This window comes from Ips typographus, linkage group LG4, assembly GCF_016097725.1.
Source record: "Ips typographus isolate SLU linkage group LG4, UJ_Ityp_2.0, whole genome shotgun sequence".
Taxonomy (NCBI): domain Eukaryota; kingdom Metazoa; phylum Arthropoda; class Insecta; order Coleoptera; family Curculionidae; genus Ips; species Ips typographus.
In genome coordinates this window covers 4266429-4288264 of record NC_138425.1, presented here as the reverse complement: position 1 = coordinate 4288264, position 21836 = coordinate 4266429, and the positions used below count along the sequence as shown (strand labels likewise).

At 32.3% G+C, this 21836-nt stretch overlaps 1 protein-coding gene across 2 annotated transcripts in view; it reads left to right on the top strand.

The window, feature by feature from the left end:
• Nucleotides 1-21836, top strand: part of mtt (mangetout) — a 172572-nt gene that overhangs the window by 14069 nt on the left and 136667 nt on the right. For both annotated transcript variants that reach the window (XM_081979063.1, XM_081979064.1), the window contains exon 2: nt 14875-15079. In XM_081979063.1, coding sequence (XP_081835189.1) covers nt 14920-15079 — 160 coding nt within the window. In that variant the 5' untranslated portion in view covers nt 14875-14919. The remainder of the gene's footprint in view (nt 1-14874; nt 15080-21836) is intronic.

Genomic DNA, 21836 nt, shown 5'->3' with positions numbered 1-21836 from the left:
GAAAGTTTCATATCTGCTTTGCATTTGACGAGTTTCACGGCAAGAATGTTTGCGTCCGCAAAAATGAATAAAATAAGTCAAGACACAACTTCTACTCTATTCTAGTTCTATTTTAAAAATGTAGTCAAATACCTTTATCACTCAAGTGTTTTATATACAGGGTAGTCCAAATTTTCTGCAACGGTCTACCTTTTTCCACAAAGTAAAAACTGCAAAGTTGGAATTTTGGAATATTACGTAATTTAAAGAAGTTTTAAAGCAAAATGCTACTTTGACTTTAGAAAAAATGCCCTGTAGCAGAATAAATTCAAAAATTTATTTTTCTAATTGAGGCACTGATTAAAATTGTATCCAAGCAACAAAGCATACAATGTTAAACAGAATACAAACCAAATTTGATGAACACATTTGAGTTTTAATAACTTTTTTTACCGAATTAGCCCATCCCGTAAAGCAACATTTCCATATTCTCATTAATAAAACAAATTGAACAGCGTTCAACCTATTGTGCCAAAACATTGGCTATCAAATAGAATTATGCTCAGGATTTGCTATCTCTGTTTGACTGCTGTAAAATTATTTATTGCCCAGTTTCGTATGGGATTTTGTGTTCAATTTAAATAGGGATTTATAGTTCATATTAGATATTATTGTTTTAGCGTCACTCTTTGTTTTTAAACTTGTGAAAACAGACCTCAAAAAAATACTAAAACCCTTTAGTAATTAAAGTCATTTAATCCAGCAGATGGGTAACTTTCCTGCTCTGGCTTTGTTACACATTATATGTGATAAAGGGACTATTTCCACATGCCTTCACTTACCCACGTTACAGAATATATGTTTTAGGGAGACTGGCTTTCATGTTGACCAAAACCATCGTGAGTTTTATTTGCTAAACTAGCTTAATGGCTGTACCTGATGTGTTGCTGGTGATACAGCAAATACGAGCCAACACACATGGTCATGCAGCAAAAGTGCCAAGTCTTTGAATTCTTTTGCGTAAACAGAGCGAAAAGCGTAAACTAGATAATGGTAGCAGGCTCAAGGAAAAAAAGCATCTTTTAAATTATTACGAATGGGGCGAAAAAGCTCGGCTCACAACAGCCGAGTTCGTGAATAAAAAAGTGCATGAATAAGAGGCTCGTTTTTCTAGGACTACTACGAAATTCGACCTACTGAAAAGTTGCTAAAAGATTGTTCCAGAAATGTTTTATTCAAGTTCAGCCTATGCTGTTAATACTAAATGAAAAAGTTCCAAGGTGTTTTAGAAAACCCTGAATTATAAAACTTAAATTACAGTGTAAGAGTTCAGACAAATTAATCATTATTTTAGCGATGGTACGTACGATATTTATAGCCAAAACACTCACCCGGAAAATTTTAGACCATAAAGCTTTGTCAATACCTTTCAAACCCATTAATCATGAAGTTAGAAGATAATAAGAACAAGCCTTCGTGGCCGCGATAACTTGAAAAAGTTACTCGACTTTCGTAATGTGTAATAGAACAAAATGTGAGAAAATACTTTCTGACATGCAGGTAACTAAAAACTTTGAAAAGTTTCTAGTTTAGCTGTTGTTTATTGCAGAAGTTGCTTGTTTGATTTATTACCACAATATCTATAGAAGATCAAAATTGATCATTACACAGACTTATAAAAGATAATTTTGAGTGCTTCCTGTTACAGAAACGTTTCGACAATTGATTGTTTACACTATTAAGAGCCTTTGGCCAAATTTAAATATTTAACTGAGTGTTTTTAAGATTTTTAGACATGGCTTACACAGTTTTAACATGTTTATCTAACTAAACTTCCATAACTCCCTAGTGAGTTATAGATTACTCACGTTCCTATTTAAAGTAGTATTCTCTTTATTTATTACTATTACAAGCAGAATTTATCAAGCCACTTTCATCTACAGATTTGACGATGAGTCTATTTTTTTGCAAATGTAAAATATCTGTACATAAGAGTAACTTTTTTGTAAGTTTTGTTTCCACTTTATATACATAATAACGATTTCTAGGCAATTATAGACAAAAAATTACATTTAATCATTTTGGTATGCATTAGTTGACCTGTTTATTGACAGAAAAAATAAACATTTTGAATGGCCTTGATTAGTTTTTTGCTAATAATTATTGCAAGTTTAACATTTTGATGGTTACTGTTTCCCGGAAATTTGATAGCCATAACACATTTGGAGAGAGACTTTTTACAAGGCAAGTATTAACAAAAAAAATTGTTTCGTTTCAAGCAATTTTCGACTTTGTAGCCAGCAATTAGGGTGCAGCAGGTTTGCGTAAATTAAGTTGAACATAACAGTGATTTCCAAAATGTTTTGATTTTGCCTTAAATCATATAACAACAAGCGACTAATTTACTAAAAATGGTAAGTAAAAACCACACATTTGATTGTCATTTCTACTAAGCAATATATCCCAAACCAAACTGGTTTCAATTCATATTTGGAACGGAATAAAATTGGACCATCCTGTAGAAATCAATTTCCTAGTGACATTGTAATAAACACGAAATTGCTTTGTACCAAAAAACCTTGACCTGCCCTATCCAGCTGTATAAAAATTCATGTAATATTTTTTGCTGGCGGTTACTATAAATTGTAATAGGAAACAACGACAAAGACCTTCCTTATCCGGCCTACTCCTTTTGAAACAGAGAGCAAAAGCAACGGTGGCATAGTTATGGAATAATTATGGAGCTTCCCATTTTCGGCTCGGCATACGAATAACGTCATTTTTCAAACTTGGCATTTTATGAAGTTTGCGCTTTAGTCGCTACTTCGTATCGTACTGTTCTAAGTTGGGACAGATTCTTCTGGTTTTGCGATGAACGATCCATTTAAAAATAGAGCTGAAAAAATACAGAGCAAACACGGTAAAACCAGATAAAGGTATTTGACATTGAAGCGTGCTCTGGGAGTATCGATTAACTCCCATGTTATACGAGAAAATTAAATTAAACGAATCCTGAGACACTGACGGAAAGAAAATTGGATAATCTACCTGCGACAGTCACGATTGGCTAAAATTCGGATGTACTAGGGTAGTTTAATTCGGTTTAGATTGTATTATTATAATCTGGATAAAATGATATGCAGTAGGTAAAAGATAATTACAAGATAAGCACAAAGGAAAGATAATCAAGTTTAAAATCGCCAACGTTTTGGCTTGTTTTTGCCAAAAACAGATTTAAAAATATTTACTTTATATACTACAAATTGTCATGAGATAGACATAACTTACTGGAATTTCACGGCGTAACCTTTGGAGTAGCTTGACTAAAATTTCACATCAAATTTAAGTTACACCTGAGGGAAGAATTATCAAGTCAAATCAAGTACGTGAGTGTAGAAATTCAGGTAGTGTAAATAATTGTCAGGATATTGTAAAATACAAATTGGTTTTCCACGATGTTGTTTAAAATGTTTCCCTATTCCAATTTTCTTATTAAGTTTTTTTCAAATTACTTTTTCTGTAATATATTAAGCAGGAGTCACAGTTGTACGTTGTATGTATTGATCCATTTTAATTTTCATAAGTACCATTACTACATGGCTGTCTTAAGTGAATAAAAATACGGTGTAATCCATTTCCTCTTACAATCCGTTAAGCCCTAATATATTTTGGAGGCAAATTCGACCCTTTAAAAGCAAGTCCTACATAATATCCCCATAATTCCCTTTCAAATTTGAATAAAACACTCTTGTAGGGAAGTTTTACCTCTAAATGGGGTTTTACGAGTTTACAAAACAAGGATTCTCTATACTGATTTGTCTTGAGAAAATGCGGCATTTTAACCATAAGTTTCGGGGTATTTTGTACTGATCAATAAAAAAGTTTTCTTAAACCCAAATAATCCGCGGCAACGACTTTGTTTAGGTTTGTCACATACTTTGCATTTGTAATCGCCCCAATCCCTGCCACTATCTTGCTCATGGGAATTTCAACACGATTGTCAGCGGTTTGACCATAACATCCAGGGATGCATTTAAAACTTTATACATAACGGTTTATGCGTTTAATCCACTTTCATAACATTGAAGTACGCGTATATTTCGTAGTTGAATCAGTATTCTACACCTACGTTAATTTGATTCCACTTATATGTCTCAGGTAAGTTTCTGTGGCAAAGCGTGTATGTACTGCTAAATTGGTTATTATTTAATAATTTTATAAAGTAATAGTGGAAATAATATTTTATTATTAAAGCTTGAATTATACTTCTAATAGGACTGTTATGGTCTGGAGTAAAATATAAATTTTTCTTTAACTGCTGCCAAACGTTATGCCTTTAATTTTGCTTGCTCTAAAATATTTGTTTTAACTATCAAAGTTTCCTATTTAGGAATTCAGGTGAGAAAATTAGCAAAGAAGTTACAACAAACTTTTCTGCACGCTCTATGTAAATGAAAATGCAAACTACATGTAAAAACTCTTTATTAAACACTCTGTTTAGTCCTTTCCTTCTTTAAAAAAGTCATATTTGAGTCCCCTTCAGGGCGCGCTTATATTTGCCCAGACTGTTACTACACATTTCACCTTTCCATTGGTTTGCCTAAGTGTGTAAAGCAAGCACTCACCGCCTTTTGTAATAGCCCCAAAGCCCCAAGATATTTTAAGCTCCGTTAATTATTCAGGAAGGTTTGACGTCAGAATATTCAACGTGATCAAACGACTTGAATGGATGAAAAGAATTACTAGCAGTGTGATTTTTACATTTGCAAAAGTGCAGAATGGCTTAGTTGAAAAGCTTTTGTTTGCTATTAAAGAAAATTAATGCAGAAATGCAAGAAAAGCAAAATTAAAGAGTGCTATTAGAAAAGTAACTAATTACTGTCACGAACACAATTTAGGTCTCTTAAGTGGTTGCAATTTGTTTTAATCCCAGTAAATGTAAGATTTTTAGGGTTTTTATCCCCTATTAGTAAACATTTATGATATTTTTTAACTTAAATCTCCTCTACATTCACGAATAATTTAGCATCTTGAAATTAACACTAAACAGTTAATGTTACGCCTTCCACAAATAATTCAATTTATTGTAACAACAGAAACAAAGTTATTAGGAGTTAACCAAAGTATTTTTTCTATGACTGTTTAATAATATGCTTATTACTCACTAGTTTTGAATAGATAATAACACCCATTACCTACCTTTCTTCTGTCTGTCTTCCACTCAGTTCCCATGCAGACACCACCAATATAGGTATAGCAAAAATCAAAGTAAAATGGAGTGACGTTACAGTTAATAGTTACATAAATACTTTGAATGGAACGTTTGCTTCTTCATTTGTCAAATTTAAAATATCACCTTCCTGTGGCGACGTTACAGTTCTGTCTTTTGTTCTGTTTTAAACCTGAAAACTGTCATAATCCCATAAAAGTACAAAAAAAAACATCCTTCCAAAGTAACGAAATCAGTTTGACTTTGGTTGAATGCATTTTATACCTTCATCAGTGTATTTTTGACATTTAGTTTCTGACTTAGCATACTGCAAATGATAATAACTAGTTACAAACCATTTTGTATAAAGGAAGTAGATGTAGAAAAATCAAAGAGGAGCTGGAAAAACAAAAATATAGAACAAACGGAAATAATAAAAAAGCAGAACAAGAAAAAAGTAGAGAGGACAAAGATAGAAACGATATTTAGAGAGAGAAAGAGGTAAAAGTTTGAGAGAAAGGACAAAAGAAAAGACCCCAACAATAGAGTTAAGGAAAATAAAGATGTGTGTAAAAAACCACCAAAAAAATGGAAGCAAAATGCTATTTCACAGAAACTCCAGTGTAAAGTAACAAAAGCAATAAAAAACTGCGAATATTTTCAGAGTGACCAAGGGTGCGAGTTTTGTAATTTGTTCAGCGTTCTGCACTTTTTTTAGGTGCAAAAATCCGGTCAAATTTTTGCTGATTTGTATTAAAACTTTAAGCAACAAAATATAAAAACTATAATTTTTGATTGATACGGAATCTCATAATTTTGGCAGTCTTCTTATACTTCGGAAATTACGATTTAACAGAGTTTTTTTATAGAGAAACTGTGGTTAAATAACGAAAAACAGCAGAGTTATTCAAAAAAACCTGATTTTATATTCCTTCGTAACAAGTGTATGGTCGTTACCTACATAAATCTTTCAAATGTCCTACGACTGTATTTTCGCTCTGTCGCATTACAATAGTTGTTCTCTGGAATGAAAAATTGAAGAGCTTATTTCAGACATGTCCGTATTCGTTCAAAATATTTTTGGCTTAACTAGCAATATTTTCGACACTTACTTGACATAAAAATAGCTTTTTCCCATAATACTTGCCTTTATGGTCTGCTACGATTTATTCAGTTCAACACAAACTTCGATTTGTCTTATCTAACAAGACGATAAAACAGGAGCTATTCATAAATCAAACGTGCCATAAATACGGGTTTAATCTATATAATATGTAATTCCTGGAGGCCGTTCTTCGGGATTTGGCTTCCGAATATTGCTGATGCTCTCTATTCCTATCTGGCCTTAGTTTAACGATGCAATCAAAACCTTGTTTGCCTTATTAAGATCCAATCAGTGGCCCTAACTGCAAATTGTTGACTGAGTGGGTCCATCTAATCATCAAAGGACGGAAGTCTAATCCCTATCCAGATTGACTGTAAAAATAACTTACACTTTCACATCAATGGAAAGTCAGTATTAAACGTAATATGGATGTGGAATGTTTTGCATACGGTGCCAGATTAGCCGGAGCTTGAAGCTGATTTTTATTCCAGTTTATCTCAGCCACAAAAACGATAGCGAGGCTAAAACAATGCCAGAGCCAAGCCAAATGGGTTTATCTTTAAACTGTAAATTTTATTAAATTTTGAATGCCTTTGTTGTCTGGTTTGCTGGCGCAAATTTACTTAAAACGACGAGGATAAAGAAAATCTGATTGACAGATGAATAATATTTAAGAAGTATTATGCAATCGAAATTATTTGGCTTTTCACATAAAATTTTATTATCTGGATGGTACTACCACTTTTAGTTCTAATGCCAAAACCCATTAGAACAGCGATTTATTTCAAGCAAATTTGAATCATAACAATTGTTGTTTCTGTTTTAATTAAAACTTTTTAAAGAAATTGAAAATCTGAAAGGATATAAAATTGTTAAACCTGCTGAATATTACGTTTATAGCAATCTGAAGAAATACCACAAATGTAAACATCATGATCCCAACTCCTGATCATTTCTAAACTAATAACAAAATCATTTTCAGTATTTCTTCGATATCTCAAAAACGAAAAAAAATCGATAAATAATTTGAAGCCAAATTTGAAATCAGCACTCAAGGGCTTCTAAAACTTTTTCGGTATCTATTATAGTTTTTGAGATCTCAATGAATCGAATTTGAGACATAATTTCAGTTCATTGAGTAATATGCAGTACTGTTGAAGCAGGCGTTTAGACGATTAATTGGTTTTTATTTTTTTGGCTTTATAAGTCATCAATTAAGACGGAAAATCCAACTAAATTAAGATTACGAAACAGAACAAATTAGCCTATCAAATTATTTAAAAATTTGACAGAAAATTTTAAAATGCTTCAATCTTTCCAGGAAAGTTTTATTATTGCCACATGCCTCTAAAATTATTGTCAGAGAGATATAAAAACCTGGCAATGGCATTCGATAAATTTTTTTTGAAAAACTGAATTATTTATGTGTTTTATTTAAGATGTAATGTCATTTTCCGTATGAAATATAACCAGTTTTGTGAAAACTAAATTTTCAGCACATAAAACACCTAAGCGTAAAGTTTGACAACACTAGAAATTTACCCGGTTAAAGTCCACTGGGTGCAGAAAGTCATTCTGAACATTTTTCGTATTTTGCAATATTTCCGTAACTCTAACCGTTTCTCAGATATTTGACTTTATTTACTTTTCATTGAAAATGACATAAAACATTTGAAAATTTTGTACCTTTCGTTCTTTCACTTCGTACTAACCGCAATGCGATTAAACATATATACAGGGTGTTCAAAATACAATTAAATTTGAAACTAATGCACTTCTAGTTGTGGCCGCATTTACCAGGTTCGCAGTAAGAATGATGTCTCCTAGGTGCAGTAAGTCGTTTTGAATATTGTTGGTTCCTTGTATAATTTTCGTAACTCTAATCGTTTCTAAGATATACGATATATTTTTTTAAATTGCATCAAAATTTAGAAAATTTTGTATTTCCCCTGTTTTAGGGGTTTCAGCGTCGGTAAGAATCTCAAAATGTTCGTCCTGCTACTTTATCACCCTGTGCTAACCGCAACACGATTAAACATACACAGGTTGTTCAGAAAAACAATAACAGTTAAATAATTTAGCTAAAAAGTTTCTCACTTGAGACAAAAAATGAACGTTATTCTTAAAATCCATAATGATCTCGGCAAGATCTCTCTGGTATTTGTCCTCCAATTGGACGTGGTGCAAGACAGAGTTTGTAGAACGATTTCACTTCTTTTGGATTCAGAATTTAAATAAACTGACATATCAGTTGTAAGGGATATCATGATAGCATCTAAAACAGACTTTAATCTAACGCATACGTTATCAGACAGAATCAAATTATTATGCTTAGCTATTAGTGCGGCACTAATCCTGCTTTCAGGTCGATCCATAAGCAAGAACCATAATTTGTCGTGCATATTGCAAATTTGAATGGATATTTGATGAACATGCATTAATTGTTCATTACCGTGATATTTCCTGGGTTATATAGTGTTGTGAAATATGCAAGCCGTTGACCTGGACTTAAATCGCTGAAAGGCAAAATATGAAAGTTATATTATGCATCTAAAAGTACACAAATTAAGTTTGTGGGTCAGCACGTATTAAATGATAAATGGAACGTCAGGGTTGTGATATGTCACTGAAGCGTGGCAATTTAGCTAGACGAAAATGATATGCCCAATTTGCATAGCGACATACCTATAATCGTGTTCTCGTTCACTTTTGATCTTTTAATGGGCAAGTTAATCACATTTTCCATATAAATCTCCACGGGAAGGATAGTGCAAGCGGATTAATCTTTAAAAATACTTGAATGCAACCTCATCTCATAAATCTCTTGCAAGTGTGGCCTTACTAAGGAAAAACCTCAATAATAGATCTCCATCTGAATAAAGTACAACCTTGCTGCAGTATTATAATTCTCTCTTGCTCTCACGTACCTCGCTCGACAATTCGTGTCTAAATGAGAAAAGTTGATTCGTCCATGAAAGCGTCATTCATTTTAATCACAATCATGACGGGGGAATTAAAGTTAGAGATGAAAAATGATGAATAACTTGAATCACACGCCTTGCGATTTTATCATCTGCTATCTGAGTGTTTTAAAGGCGCTTGGGGAATATGCCGAGGGACTGATTGACTAATTGAGTTTTCGGTGACAAAGACCGTTGTTATTGGTAAATTTTTTTCGCTGATTTAACGTTACCGTAATAATTGCAGCAGAAAACTGCATATTTTTATTACTTTCTTCCTCTGTTGTCGCAATGCATGAATAATTTAAATTTACATAACCTAGACGCATTACTATAAATTGAACGTTTACACAAAGTGTTGGTTCAAAATTGAAGAGGAATAAGAAATTGATTTATGAAGAGTTTTAAATAAGTCGCAGATATCACTTTATAACTCGAATATCAAAACATGGAAGGAAAAACTAACAGATTATGGCAAGAAAAATACTTCACTGATGATGATAATGAATTTAAAGAGGGTAATTCTTTTCCATTTATAGTATCCAAAACAGCTTAACATGATCATTGGAGCAGCATCGTTGATGATTTATTTATGCTGCATTCTTTAGATTTTTGGCAAAGCAAGGTGAGAGGCAAATGTTTTGTTGGTCAGAACGTATATTGTAATTGAGTTTTGGTTAAATTGAATATCTTGAACCAAAACAGAATTATGCTACCAAAAATGTATGGCTAACCTAAATTAACCGAGTATCTAGTTCATTTCAACCATTTTAAAACTGATGTCAGAAAATATTGTCCTCTATCAAAAATCACCATTGAAATATACTAATAAAAAGGTTTCAGATTGATCTAAAATCACTAACTCGCTTGAAAATTTGTGAATAGTAAACAAATGTGTATTAATATAAATATATATCAAATGTAAATTTTACCGGTTGTTACAGTTTCTTTTAGATATTAGAAGCATCAAATTGTGTGAAGTAAGTGCTTAAAACTACTTGTATTTCCAGATGTATATTCCAGACTTTTTGGACACCCTGTATAATTATTAGAGACACAGTCCAACTATGAAATTGAAGCAGTAACTTGCAAGCAAAAAACCGAAACTTGAGGAAAAATCAGTTTAGAATCCTATACTCAAAAGGATTGTAAAAAAATATTATTTAAAAAAGTGCTTAAGTTCGGCGAAGAAAGTATGATGTATTGAAGAAAAAAATAACCCTCTTTTTTAATAGAAAAATGAAAAAACGTTCAAATAAACTGAGTTATTGGTCCAATAAAGTATGTTTGGCGATTGATATACACCACTAAGTTTTATTTATCTAATATATTTACTAGAAAAAGTATGAGCAGATGAAAATACCGTCCTTTGGAGTAATTAGAGGAACAGAGCTTTGTTATGTTTAAATAAGTTTGGTTTTTCCATTTAATCAAACACAATTTGTAAAACTTTCTCAATTACGTGTACTTTTAATTACAACTTCATTTACACGACTACCATTTCCTATTTAACGAGAAAATAAATTGCAGGTTGTATTCTATGCAGCCGTCAAGCTAACAGCTCAGTATATCTTTCAAACAAATAGTTTATTGGCCCCCATGTAAAATTCCTATTTCTCATAGCTTGGCACTAATGAAATACCATACATTTAGCATTTCTCTGCGGAAATTTATTAAATGGATTTGCAATCCCCCAAATTCGTATCGCGGAATGCCAAACCCAAATTCTTCTATTCAGGTATTTTCCCACAACTCGCTTTAATTGAGAAATAATACGAATTTCTTTTTAGGACAATAATGAGAAGGGTGCGTATCTTTAAAAGGGATTAGTCGACATGAAAAAGCTTTCCACAAGGAACTTATCTGAATTGAAAAGTTATTTGTTGTATACTGTTATAGTGAGTAGTGGATAACGGTGTGAATAACGTTAGATGGTAAACCTATAAAGGAAAATTTATTAGTCAAGGAAAGCTGTACGGTTTTTCTTCGACGGATGCTATTGTAGTAAATCTCCTTGCCATAAATACGCCTATAAAGATTGCAGCGTCAAACGTCTCCCAGCCAGCTCAATGTTATCGCCTTTGTTGATTTTAAAAAACTTTGATAAAGCAATTAAACAGCCAAACAGTTTGAGTCAATGTTTCTGTAACAGATTTTCACTTCCCTCGTGTTGCTCGTTCAACACTCTAATTGGATAACTGAGCTTTAATGGACCTTGTGTCCTAAAAGTCACTTTATACAACAATAAATTACTCGGGGAGTGTTGAAGTTTAAATTCTGAGCTGGTTACCTCTGTTTATTCTTGAACATCCTTACAAGAAATAAATCCCTTAACTTTGTTGGGAATAAACGTTATAGAAAATTAATCTTGTGTCTTGGAGGATAATCTATCTTGCACTTTAATCACCCATTACGTTATAAAGGAAAATGTATATACCGCTAGTTTGGCAAAGCCCCAAAATTGGGTTATCTGCGAGTAAATTAAGTTTTATTAGTAATTAGCTAGTAATATTTACTGGTTTATGATGCTAATTGATTTTGTTGATGGTAGCTAATTATGAAAGCTAATTTTGTGCTACAGGTGAACGATGTTCAAGATGTTCAAGCTGAATTTTACCCTTAAATTATGTATCAACAATAATCTTCTTAAATGCAGCGTTCCTACTGGAAATGAGTTAGTTTCCACCACAAGTTTCTAAATAAAGCTGCTTTTTGCTCACCCAGTGATAAATGATTCCTATTCTTAAATCCTTTTTAGAAATTTATTAAACAGACAAAAATTTTGAATCCTTTCAACAGCCAAATGCTGCATCCGATTGCTGTTTCCTCACCTATTTTGAAAAGCGTAACATGTCACAAGCTTTGCCAGTTTATATTACAAGAGACTCGATATCAATCATGGGCTTTTACACGAATTGAAACTGAAACCAGTTGCCTGTATAGGCAATAGTGTTCCAGTTTGAAAAAATTGCAAAACCGATTTGACAATAGTTCAAAGACTATTAAATAAAACGGATTAGAAGCCAGATTGCTTTGATGTGTTTTAGAAGTGTATTTGTGTGTGCTGCTATACAAATATTTGTTCAAAACATAACTTCAGTATAAAACAAACTCACTTACGTAATAACCTGGCAGAAAAAACACACGTTTTTTACTTGAAAAAACATTGATATCTCTAAAACCCGAGCAATATGAAATACTAAAGAAAAACCAATTAAGGTAATGATTTCAATATGAAATAACGCAGAATGTATAAGTAATGTCAAATCCCTTCTTTTTTAGGGTATTTATTCAAATACAGTTTGAAAGCCCTGAACAGGCATGTTGGTGTCGAAAAGGTCCAGAGATATTGAAATGATGTAAAACGAAGATTGAATGTTAAGCAGATTTCGAAATGTTTGTTGGCATTATTTTCAGTCAGTCAAGGAAATTCATGATACTACCCAAAAAATTGCAAGGCCTTAAAATAACTTATGGAAACAATTTGTATAGATTATCTTAGAAACGTTTTACGATATATAATTAATATTTTAGAGAGGCATAGTGCATTAAAAATAACCCAAGAAAATTGATTGTGATTGATGATTAAATTGATAAAACTAGTTTATTTGGCTATTTAGAGAGTGATTACGAGTATAGTGAACTATTTTCTGTTAGAGGGAAAAGTAGACTTACTTGGCAACTGTAGAATAAAATAGCAAGCGATCTAAAATATGCTTATTATTGACGTGTGTGATTTCTCTACATTAATTAAACTCTTCATATGTGCTTCATATACATTTTAATATACTCGAGATAATTATTATTATAGCATTGTACTTTTTGGCAGAATACCACTATTAAATTAAAATAATATTTTGTTTCTATTAAAATAATAATCATATTTTGGTAAGGAAGCATTTGCGTACCCATGTTTATAGGATATTTTTGACCCAAATTTACCTAAAGAACACATAGTGAAATTTTGTCCCTTACCTCGCAGGACATCCTGTATATTACAAAATGTATTTCAACATTCAACATTGAATTCAAATTCTAACATTTAATTCAAATTTATTTTCAAACAATTTTGTTGTCATCTTTATAGGATTATATAGGTCAAAATTTGAGTTTTATACCATCAGAAACAATGACATACAATTTGTATAGAAAAAGAAATATTTTAGAGCAATTGATATGACATTATCAAAGCTATAGAAATTTATGTAGAATCCAAATGTTGATTAAAAAGTAGGATGTTCCATTACTTAGAAAAAATTAAATAAAAATTTACGCTCTTTTTAGATCTTCTCGATTTATGGAATTCTCACATTTGGTCTATTTTTGTCAAGTGAATTTCCTTTAAGGATATAATAATGTAACAATTTTCTTTTAATTTTCTGAACCACGTTTTTTATTTAATAATAACTAATCCAACAGCATTAATAAACAATGTAGTTTTAAAATAATGTTTTGCAGCTAAATGATGATATCTTTTGGTTATAATTTATTAATATAATCATGACATCATTATACGCTTGTTGAAGAACATACTCATCGTTAATATGCATGTTTTTAAAATTTCAACATGTTTAAACTGTTGATGTCTGTGAAAATTTAGTAGTCTTTCAATTATATTATTTATTGTTACTTCTTGGGTTTTTTAATCTTTATAACTCTTTTTTTTAAGTTCTATTTAATTTCCTTGCTTACAGTAATTTGTTACAACTTGGATAATTAGATTATCCGAGAGTATAAAATCTATAAAATTTCCAAAACTTTCGCACGAATACAATACTGGAATGAACAGTTATACAATGTGTTTCCAATTGGGTTTATACCGCTCTATTACAACCAGTAAAAATTACCTTAATGAAAAAAGGTATCACAGAAAACTAACAAGTTTTAAATTGGTTTTAAAAAGAGAAAAAAAAAACAAAAATTGACTTTGTAAAGAACAAACGTAATGTGAAACCCACAAACAATTCAATGTTAAGTGTTATGTTACTTTTTTCCCGGATGTCGACTGTTCATTCTAAAAAAAGCTGACGCAGTAATCCAAACAAAATTTGCTGTCGACAGTCCCGTGGTTTCAAAAATAATTGCCCTTTTGGTACACTGTTGGAAATTGATTGCAATCACTTGCTCACAGGTTAAAATCGTTTTTTTAAATTTCCGGTCGTCCTTCAATGTTTAGCTGGACAACTGGATTGATGACAACACAGATATTATTTTGGCTTTGCATTTATCGATTTGGATAAACCACACTAATTTCCGTCATCCATACAATATACACATACCGTGATTATGTGTAATTTCTAGTTGGCACAGAATTTCCATTTCCGATAATATCAACATGTTTTGGTAGTAAGGTAAACCTCTTCGCAATAATCACTTAACCTAAGGCTGTGAAATTCAAAGGGCAGAAAAATCTCGACTTACCCAAGCAAATAAATTTTCTTTTATGCCTTCGCTTTGATAGGTTATTCGGTAAGCAAGCCCATTTTCAATGTCGGAGACGAGAGTTTACGATTTGTGAGGTCGTAACTTTTTTTGGGTTACAAACCGTTTTGAATTTTTTATGGTAATACAAACTGGTTTTATAGTCAAATCATATTTTAAAATTAAGTTTATTTTTTCAGGAATAAAGATGAGATGAATCCTTTTTCAACAAACCAAATAACAAGATGATGCGCCTTGCAGCTTTAGTTGTAATATTTGGAGCTGTTCTAACCATTTCACCATCAAATGACAGTTCTTCCATTACCAGTCCAGTTGAACAAGAAACTGTTACAGAAAGTTGGACGGAAGAAGTGACTAAAGTATTTTCAACTCCAGATAAATTAGGTAAGTCATTTTTATGTCAAATTTCTTTCTATTGTTGTGGCCTTTTCATAAACTAGAGTTATAGGAAGACCATTAAAACTTTTATTATAATAAGCCTTTCCATAACTCAAACTTTACTAATATCAGCTAGTTTTCAATCATAAAGGAGGACACTCAGCAACTTTCCTTTGTACAATGATGGACCTAATATCTCATTAATAACCTCACTCAACAATGCCTTAAGTCTCATTAACCTAGAAAATTATTTGATAGCAAATTAAACTGCGTCGTACTGCGAACGATGAATATCAATTACCGAACTATTTGCTTTTGTCCCCCAAAGTAATTAAGTTGGACATCAATTTTTTGGGGCGTCAAATCTCAGACGAGAAACTAGGTCATAAAGTCAGAGCCCACGCGTAGTTTTCGGCAAAGACCTGGTTCGACACAACATTTGATTGCATAAGACATTTCCGTCGTCTAATGTAGGCTGAGACATAATTAGAGCAAGAGCAAATTGGGACCAATTAATCACAGAAATTAAGATGCCTTTAACACAGTTTCTCACTCACAGAAAACGGTAATGGCTTTTTTGCGTGAACTGGCTCAGTTTGCCCTCTAATTTCGCTTTGTGGGTTGCCTCTCTTTTTTTTTGTTAACAATGCTTATCCGCCTATTTAGAGTCTTTTACGCCTTGTCAGTGTTACTTACGTTTTGATGTCATTCTTATGCCGGATTTAAACTGCTATTATGAAGGCAGTTTTTATTAAAAAAAATGCCCAATATTTTATTAAATTATTTGCATTATTACTTTCTATAAACGACCACAAGTCAGGCTGAAATTGAGTAACTTTTAATAAATTACCTACGTACCTTTACCTTACGTACTTACATAAATTTAACAATTACTAATGTAAAAACTAAAGTTATGCTGTTATACTGATGACCATTAATAGGATTTACCTAAATAATAAATTAACTGAACAGAATTCAGGACATTACATGATTAAAAGGTAATCTAATCACCCTGAGCGAATGCTATTCCCTACATAATCTATTTACTAACTATATAAAAACTGTTTTCCAGCCCTTCAGCTATTTACATTTTATGGTCATTAAGGCAGCTTTATTCATTTATCAAGAGGCCTAAAAAAGTACTTTAATACCTCTGCTTAGTATTTCGGCATGACTTTTTGGCAATGAATAATGGGGTTTCACAAAGTAAAGTTTTATTGCATTTTTTCCACTATAATCCTATCTCGAGTAAACGATTTTACCCGAACTTTGGTTTATTCAAAATCTTTTAACTTTGTTGTGTTGTGAAATTATCTGCACCGTTCAGCGTATAAATTAAGTGGTAAATAGGTCAACGAGAAACCGAAAACTATAAATCTGGAATGCTTAAGGGCGCTTGGAAAGTTATGTGCTGCATTTAAAATATCACCGTCCTCTGTAGGGGTCAGAAAAAATATGAATTAAAATCTCGGTGAGGGATTTTGGCGAGTTTGCCAAAATATGTTTAATAGCCCATTAAAAATTCAGACAAGACTCTCAAAGTGCTTTTAGTCTTGTGGTAACTTTGTTTCATTTAAATTTGAAGTCATAAACTGCAGCAGTGCTTTAAAATGCATGTTTTTAAGATTCTTTTAAAAAAATTATGGGAAAGAACAGTAAATTTAAGTAAAACTCGTTTTATCCAGTACGTGCCTCATAAATACATCGAGTATCAATGCATATGTTGACAGTTTAGTCGAATCCACACTTATATGCAATATTGGCAAATAACCAACAATCTACCGTTAATAAGAACAACGTTTTCACCTGTAAATGCTTTTTTTTAATTAGTGACGACTGAAAAACCCTTAATAATTTTCATGAGGTCAATCAATGCCCAAAGTGATTTGGAACTCTATACATACTACATCCACGTCAATAATATGCTTTGCACACACCTCATCACATATTCAACAGAATCATGTAAATAACGGGGATGGGAAGAAAACGTATTCCATTCAGCACAAGATAATATAATAAATTTACATCAACTTTCACTTAGGACCAGGGCCATAAATTTGATGTCCTAAGGACAGACGTTGTCATGATATTTATTTTCTTGTTTTGCATTTCGTTTCTGTAAATGGAGAATATGATTGTGTTGTGTTTGAACAGGTCTATTAACTAATTTTTTTATTTAATGTGTTCAAAATCAAATACCTACTTGGTTCTAGCAGCTCTCAGGACAACGGCTATCGCAAACATGATATTGCGATTCTGACCGATATTAGATTATTTTAGAGCAATACTCAGCTCTAAAATGGTATGGGAATAGAAGTGAAAATTGAAAAAAAAAAAAACAAAAAGGTAAAGTTCTGGGAACAACTCTCGGCATAGGCGCACCCAAATTTCTTGAAGGTTGCAACCCAGAAAGGCTTTTACATTCTCTGACAGATTGAGAGGTTACTGCCCCTTGAAAGGTTAATGTAAGAAGATCATCATCATCTTCAGCTGATTTCCGTCCATCTCCAGACATAAGCCTCTTCAATTCGTCGCCATTTGCTTCTGTCGGTAATCTGACTTATACATTGCATATCCACCAGTTTCTGGATGTCATCTTTCCTCCTTGTTCTCGGTCATCCTGGGTTCCTTTTAGTTGTTCTTTTATCTTCCTGGTCCATCTACAATCATCTGTACTCATCAAATTGCTAGCCCACTTTAATTTTAGCCTTGCCACCCGTTCTGCGATATTTATCACTTTCGTCTTTCATCTGATCCATTCGTTTCTCTTCCTGTCTTGCAGTCGTATTCCTAGCATTTTCCTCTTCATTTTTCCTTGAATAATCCAAGCATTTTTCCTCATTTAGGCTCCATGTTTCTGTGTCTTACGTCAAGGTCAGTAGGACACATTGGTCAAAGACCCGTGTTTAAAGGTTTTGTAGAAATTCAGTTTTTCATATGTGTCTATCCAACCTGAATTCTTCAGGAGATCTCCGCTCGCTGGAGGATAGACCTAGAAAATCACGGAGACTTCAGATTCTCTGACGATGAGAAAAACCACCTAACTATTTTGGTAACATCATCAATGACAAGGAGATTCCTGGTCTAAAGTAGACTTAGTTGCTAGTGGAGCTAACCTCAGTCAAGAAGAAACTGGTAGATGGTCTCAAATGCCTCAAAGTACTTTTCTACCATCCTACAATGTCTTACAATCTACAGTAATGATAAAGACTTTCACTAAGAAAAGTCTGGCAGTATTTGTAACGTGATATTGACACATGCACAAAATACCGCATACAGCATGTTTCGTGTTTGATGCATTTTTGTTGTTCAACCGTTGGTCGCCAAACTGACAAATTTTTGAAAGTTTTTTTGTCAAATAACTTAAAATTCTAGCAGTATAAGAATTTTATAAAAGCTTCTACGTCGAGACGTAAAAAACATTTCAGGACTGAAATTTTGCGACAATTTACCGAGTTCCTCTTAAAAACTTTAAGCGTTTTAGTATCACCAATAAATCGAGAAAAATTCAATTTTACGGCGTCGTTCACTATTATCGGTAGTTGGAAAAGACGACGGAATAATTTATTTTATCCAATGGACCTATAAAAGGTTTAAGTAAATAATTACTTGGAAAATGTTTTCAAACTTTTAATAGATTTCTCCACCGTTTCGATGATCGAAAGACGTTTGATAAATGTGTATCGAGTTGCATTGGATTCAGAAGAATGCCAGAAATTCGTCAAAATTTCGCCAATTCTGCGAAGGAGAGAGAGAGAGGCAAATGGAAGGGGAGCTGAATTGGTGAAAGGCACGGAAGGAGCACGATAATTAGTGGAAAGCGAAGACGCAATTAATTTTTTTTCAGCGTACGTAACATTTTCGAAGACAGTTTAGTTTACATCATTACTTCCCAAAAGAGGATGTGTGAGAACCAGGTCAGAACGTGTGCTGCTTTGATACGTATATTTTGAGTAGAACTATTATGTCAAATGTGTGAAAGTTGAATGATAAAGGATGTCAAAATTTCCCTCAAAAATTAAAAAAAAAAATTAACTGATACATTCCGGAATAAGCCAACAAATCTGATAGTGTTTCCTGCACTACAATCTCATAAACTGCTCATTCGAGAATCACTTTTCGCACTTAGCAATAACAGTAATTTTCATTATATAAAATCCTTTTATAATAAAATGTATCGTAAAATTTTTCCTGCTAAACTTTTAAAGGCAAGATATTAACTCGTTAAAATCCTGACCCTGATGTTTATCTCGTTTTAAAAGCATATTTGCCTTTACGCCTCCATATCCACGTCCCCATTACGGGTCGCTAGATCGCTTTAATGCCTCCCTTTCCTCAACAGTAATGTTAAGCGACCGTGATTCAATCAAAATGACTTCTCATCAACTTAATTGCATAAAATTCCCCTTTTTAACAAGGTAGAAAACATGTGGTAAAGATCATAAAACAAAGCGTGAGGTGCAATTAAAATAACTGTCTTGTAGGAACAAATTTTAGTTTAATTACCGCTATTTTTGTTAATTTTTTTGTATTCATTGAAGGTTAAACAATATTAACTGCAAAGGGTGTTTTCACGTTTAGTTCCAGTTCCAAGTCAGAATAAAACATGTTTTTTTCGAAAAGTTTTGTGCTGAAAGGCATACGCCCCCAGCAATTTTAACTCCTTGTTTCATATTCCGACCAAGTTTAATATGGTCTTGAATATTAGAGTCGCAAAATTGCGTGCTAATGACGACAACAATAGAAAAGTTACAGAATGGTGCGAACGAGCAAAACAAGTTGACGTAGAAATGGACAGTTTGTCTGTAGTTTGCCAGGAATGTTTAAACCAGTTTTGTCACCTGGAAACCAACGAATTTTTTGACAAACTTTATAATATCGTCAAGTCAAAAGTCTAAAGTAATATTAGTGCTTTGGGTTAATTTTTTTATACAAACTTTTAAAACTTTAATTTTGAGTTTAGTAGGTATATTGTGCCAAAACTAATAATCCCATGTTAGCAAAATATATTAGCTGAAACGAGATTAGTCTTCTATTATATTCATTTTTAATCATGTTTTAATTCATGCTTGCTGTGATGCATGTATGGGGATTATGTTTATTTTTAGAAAGTAGGTTAAATATAAAAAGTTTTAGAGAACTTTATGACAAACACATACCTGGTTTCCAAATTAAATTATCTTTACCAGATTTCTAAAAAAAATGAGATATTATGCAGCAGTATACGTATTGAAGTCAAAAGCAGTTTTAAAGTTATTAAAGCACTTGCCTACATAGAATTCAATAACGTTTTCCAACAAGATATGTTTCCTAGTTATATCTGATTTGACTTTTTTAAGTAGGTTTTGAAAAGTTGTCAATTTATACTAATTTGTGGTGCAACCTCATAGTCATACACTCAATTTACCATAAAGTTTAATGCACTTTTCAGTTGAAATTAGTTTCATTTAGTTTTGTTCACATTTCAATTAACTGCCATAAAAATGATAAATATTCAATTGGTGGAACGTCGAATTGATTTGCTAATTTACAATGTGCAATAACGGCAAAGTATACAGCGCAATCCAACATATTAATTTGATTTTGTAGATTTTAGCTATAACTCTACCAACTTTGAATGTTTACTTTCACGCCTATGCATGTACAAATAAAACATAGCGTATTGCTGAAATTTTCAACAATAATTTAATCAGTCAAATGAAAGGTAATTGAATAATATATCTCTGATCAAACTCGTGTAATACGGAATGAATTATAGTAGGATTTACAAAATTTTAGAGTTTGGATAGCACTACTAACACATTGTCATAGTTAGGTTGACCGTAAATTATTTCAGACAGTTTACACAGTGTTTTAACAAAAAGGTTTATCTTGTATTAGGTGCTTTAGTTTCAAATTACGGTGGATGAAAATGATACAAGTGACTTGCCATTTGAAATATTTTTGCCATTAAAAATAATTCTTTATTTGACCGAAACATTTTTCGTTACAGTAAACAGATTTTGAGGAAAATGTTACCTGGATTATGACGTGTCATGGAAAGATTTAGGTAAAATTAATACATTTAACAGATTTGAGCAACAAAGTTTTTTTATAATATTAAGTCTTTTTGTTGCTCTACCTTATAATAACTTTCTGGCAGTTCCAGAAATGCAACAATGTTAGTCATCTTTGTGATACGTTTCTGAGATATATTTCTACCGTTTCATACTTTTGTTACACTTTGTGTAACAACTTTTAAAACAAACAACACTTTCCTTCATTATACCTATCTTAATTCTTATAAAGACCTTTAACAACTTATATTAACGACAATTTCCAGTTACAAGGGTATAAATGTAAAGTTCCACCTATACGTTGAACAGCAGTTTATTACAGAAACCTTACCTCAACTACAGTTATAATATGAAAAGTTTTGCCGTCACTGGCAGTGGAAATTAATTAAAATTAAAACTTATGTAGGACTTTATTGTAAAAGCAGTGGGTTGGTTTATATGGAGTACATTTTATAATGGCAACGGTTTCGGAAAAATTCAGAGATAAAACAGCTTTGAAGTCTCTTACGTTAAGGATTTTCAGAAAAAAAGTGGAACTTCTGGCAATTGAGAGTTATTGAGCAGCACTGTATATGTATCCTTTTTCTTCCTGTGTTCAGTTTTAAAAGAAGAGTTAGTTTCTAGTTTTTTCCAGTCTGGCATAGGTAATACTAGCTGAACGTAACGATCACGTTTTTTTTTTAAATCACATTATATCATAAAATATT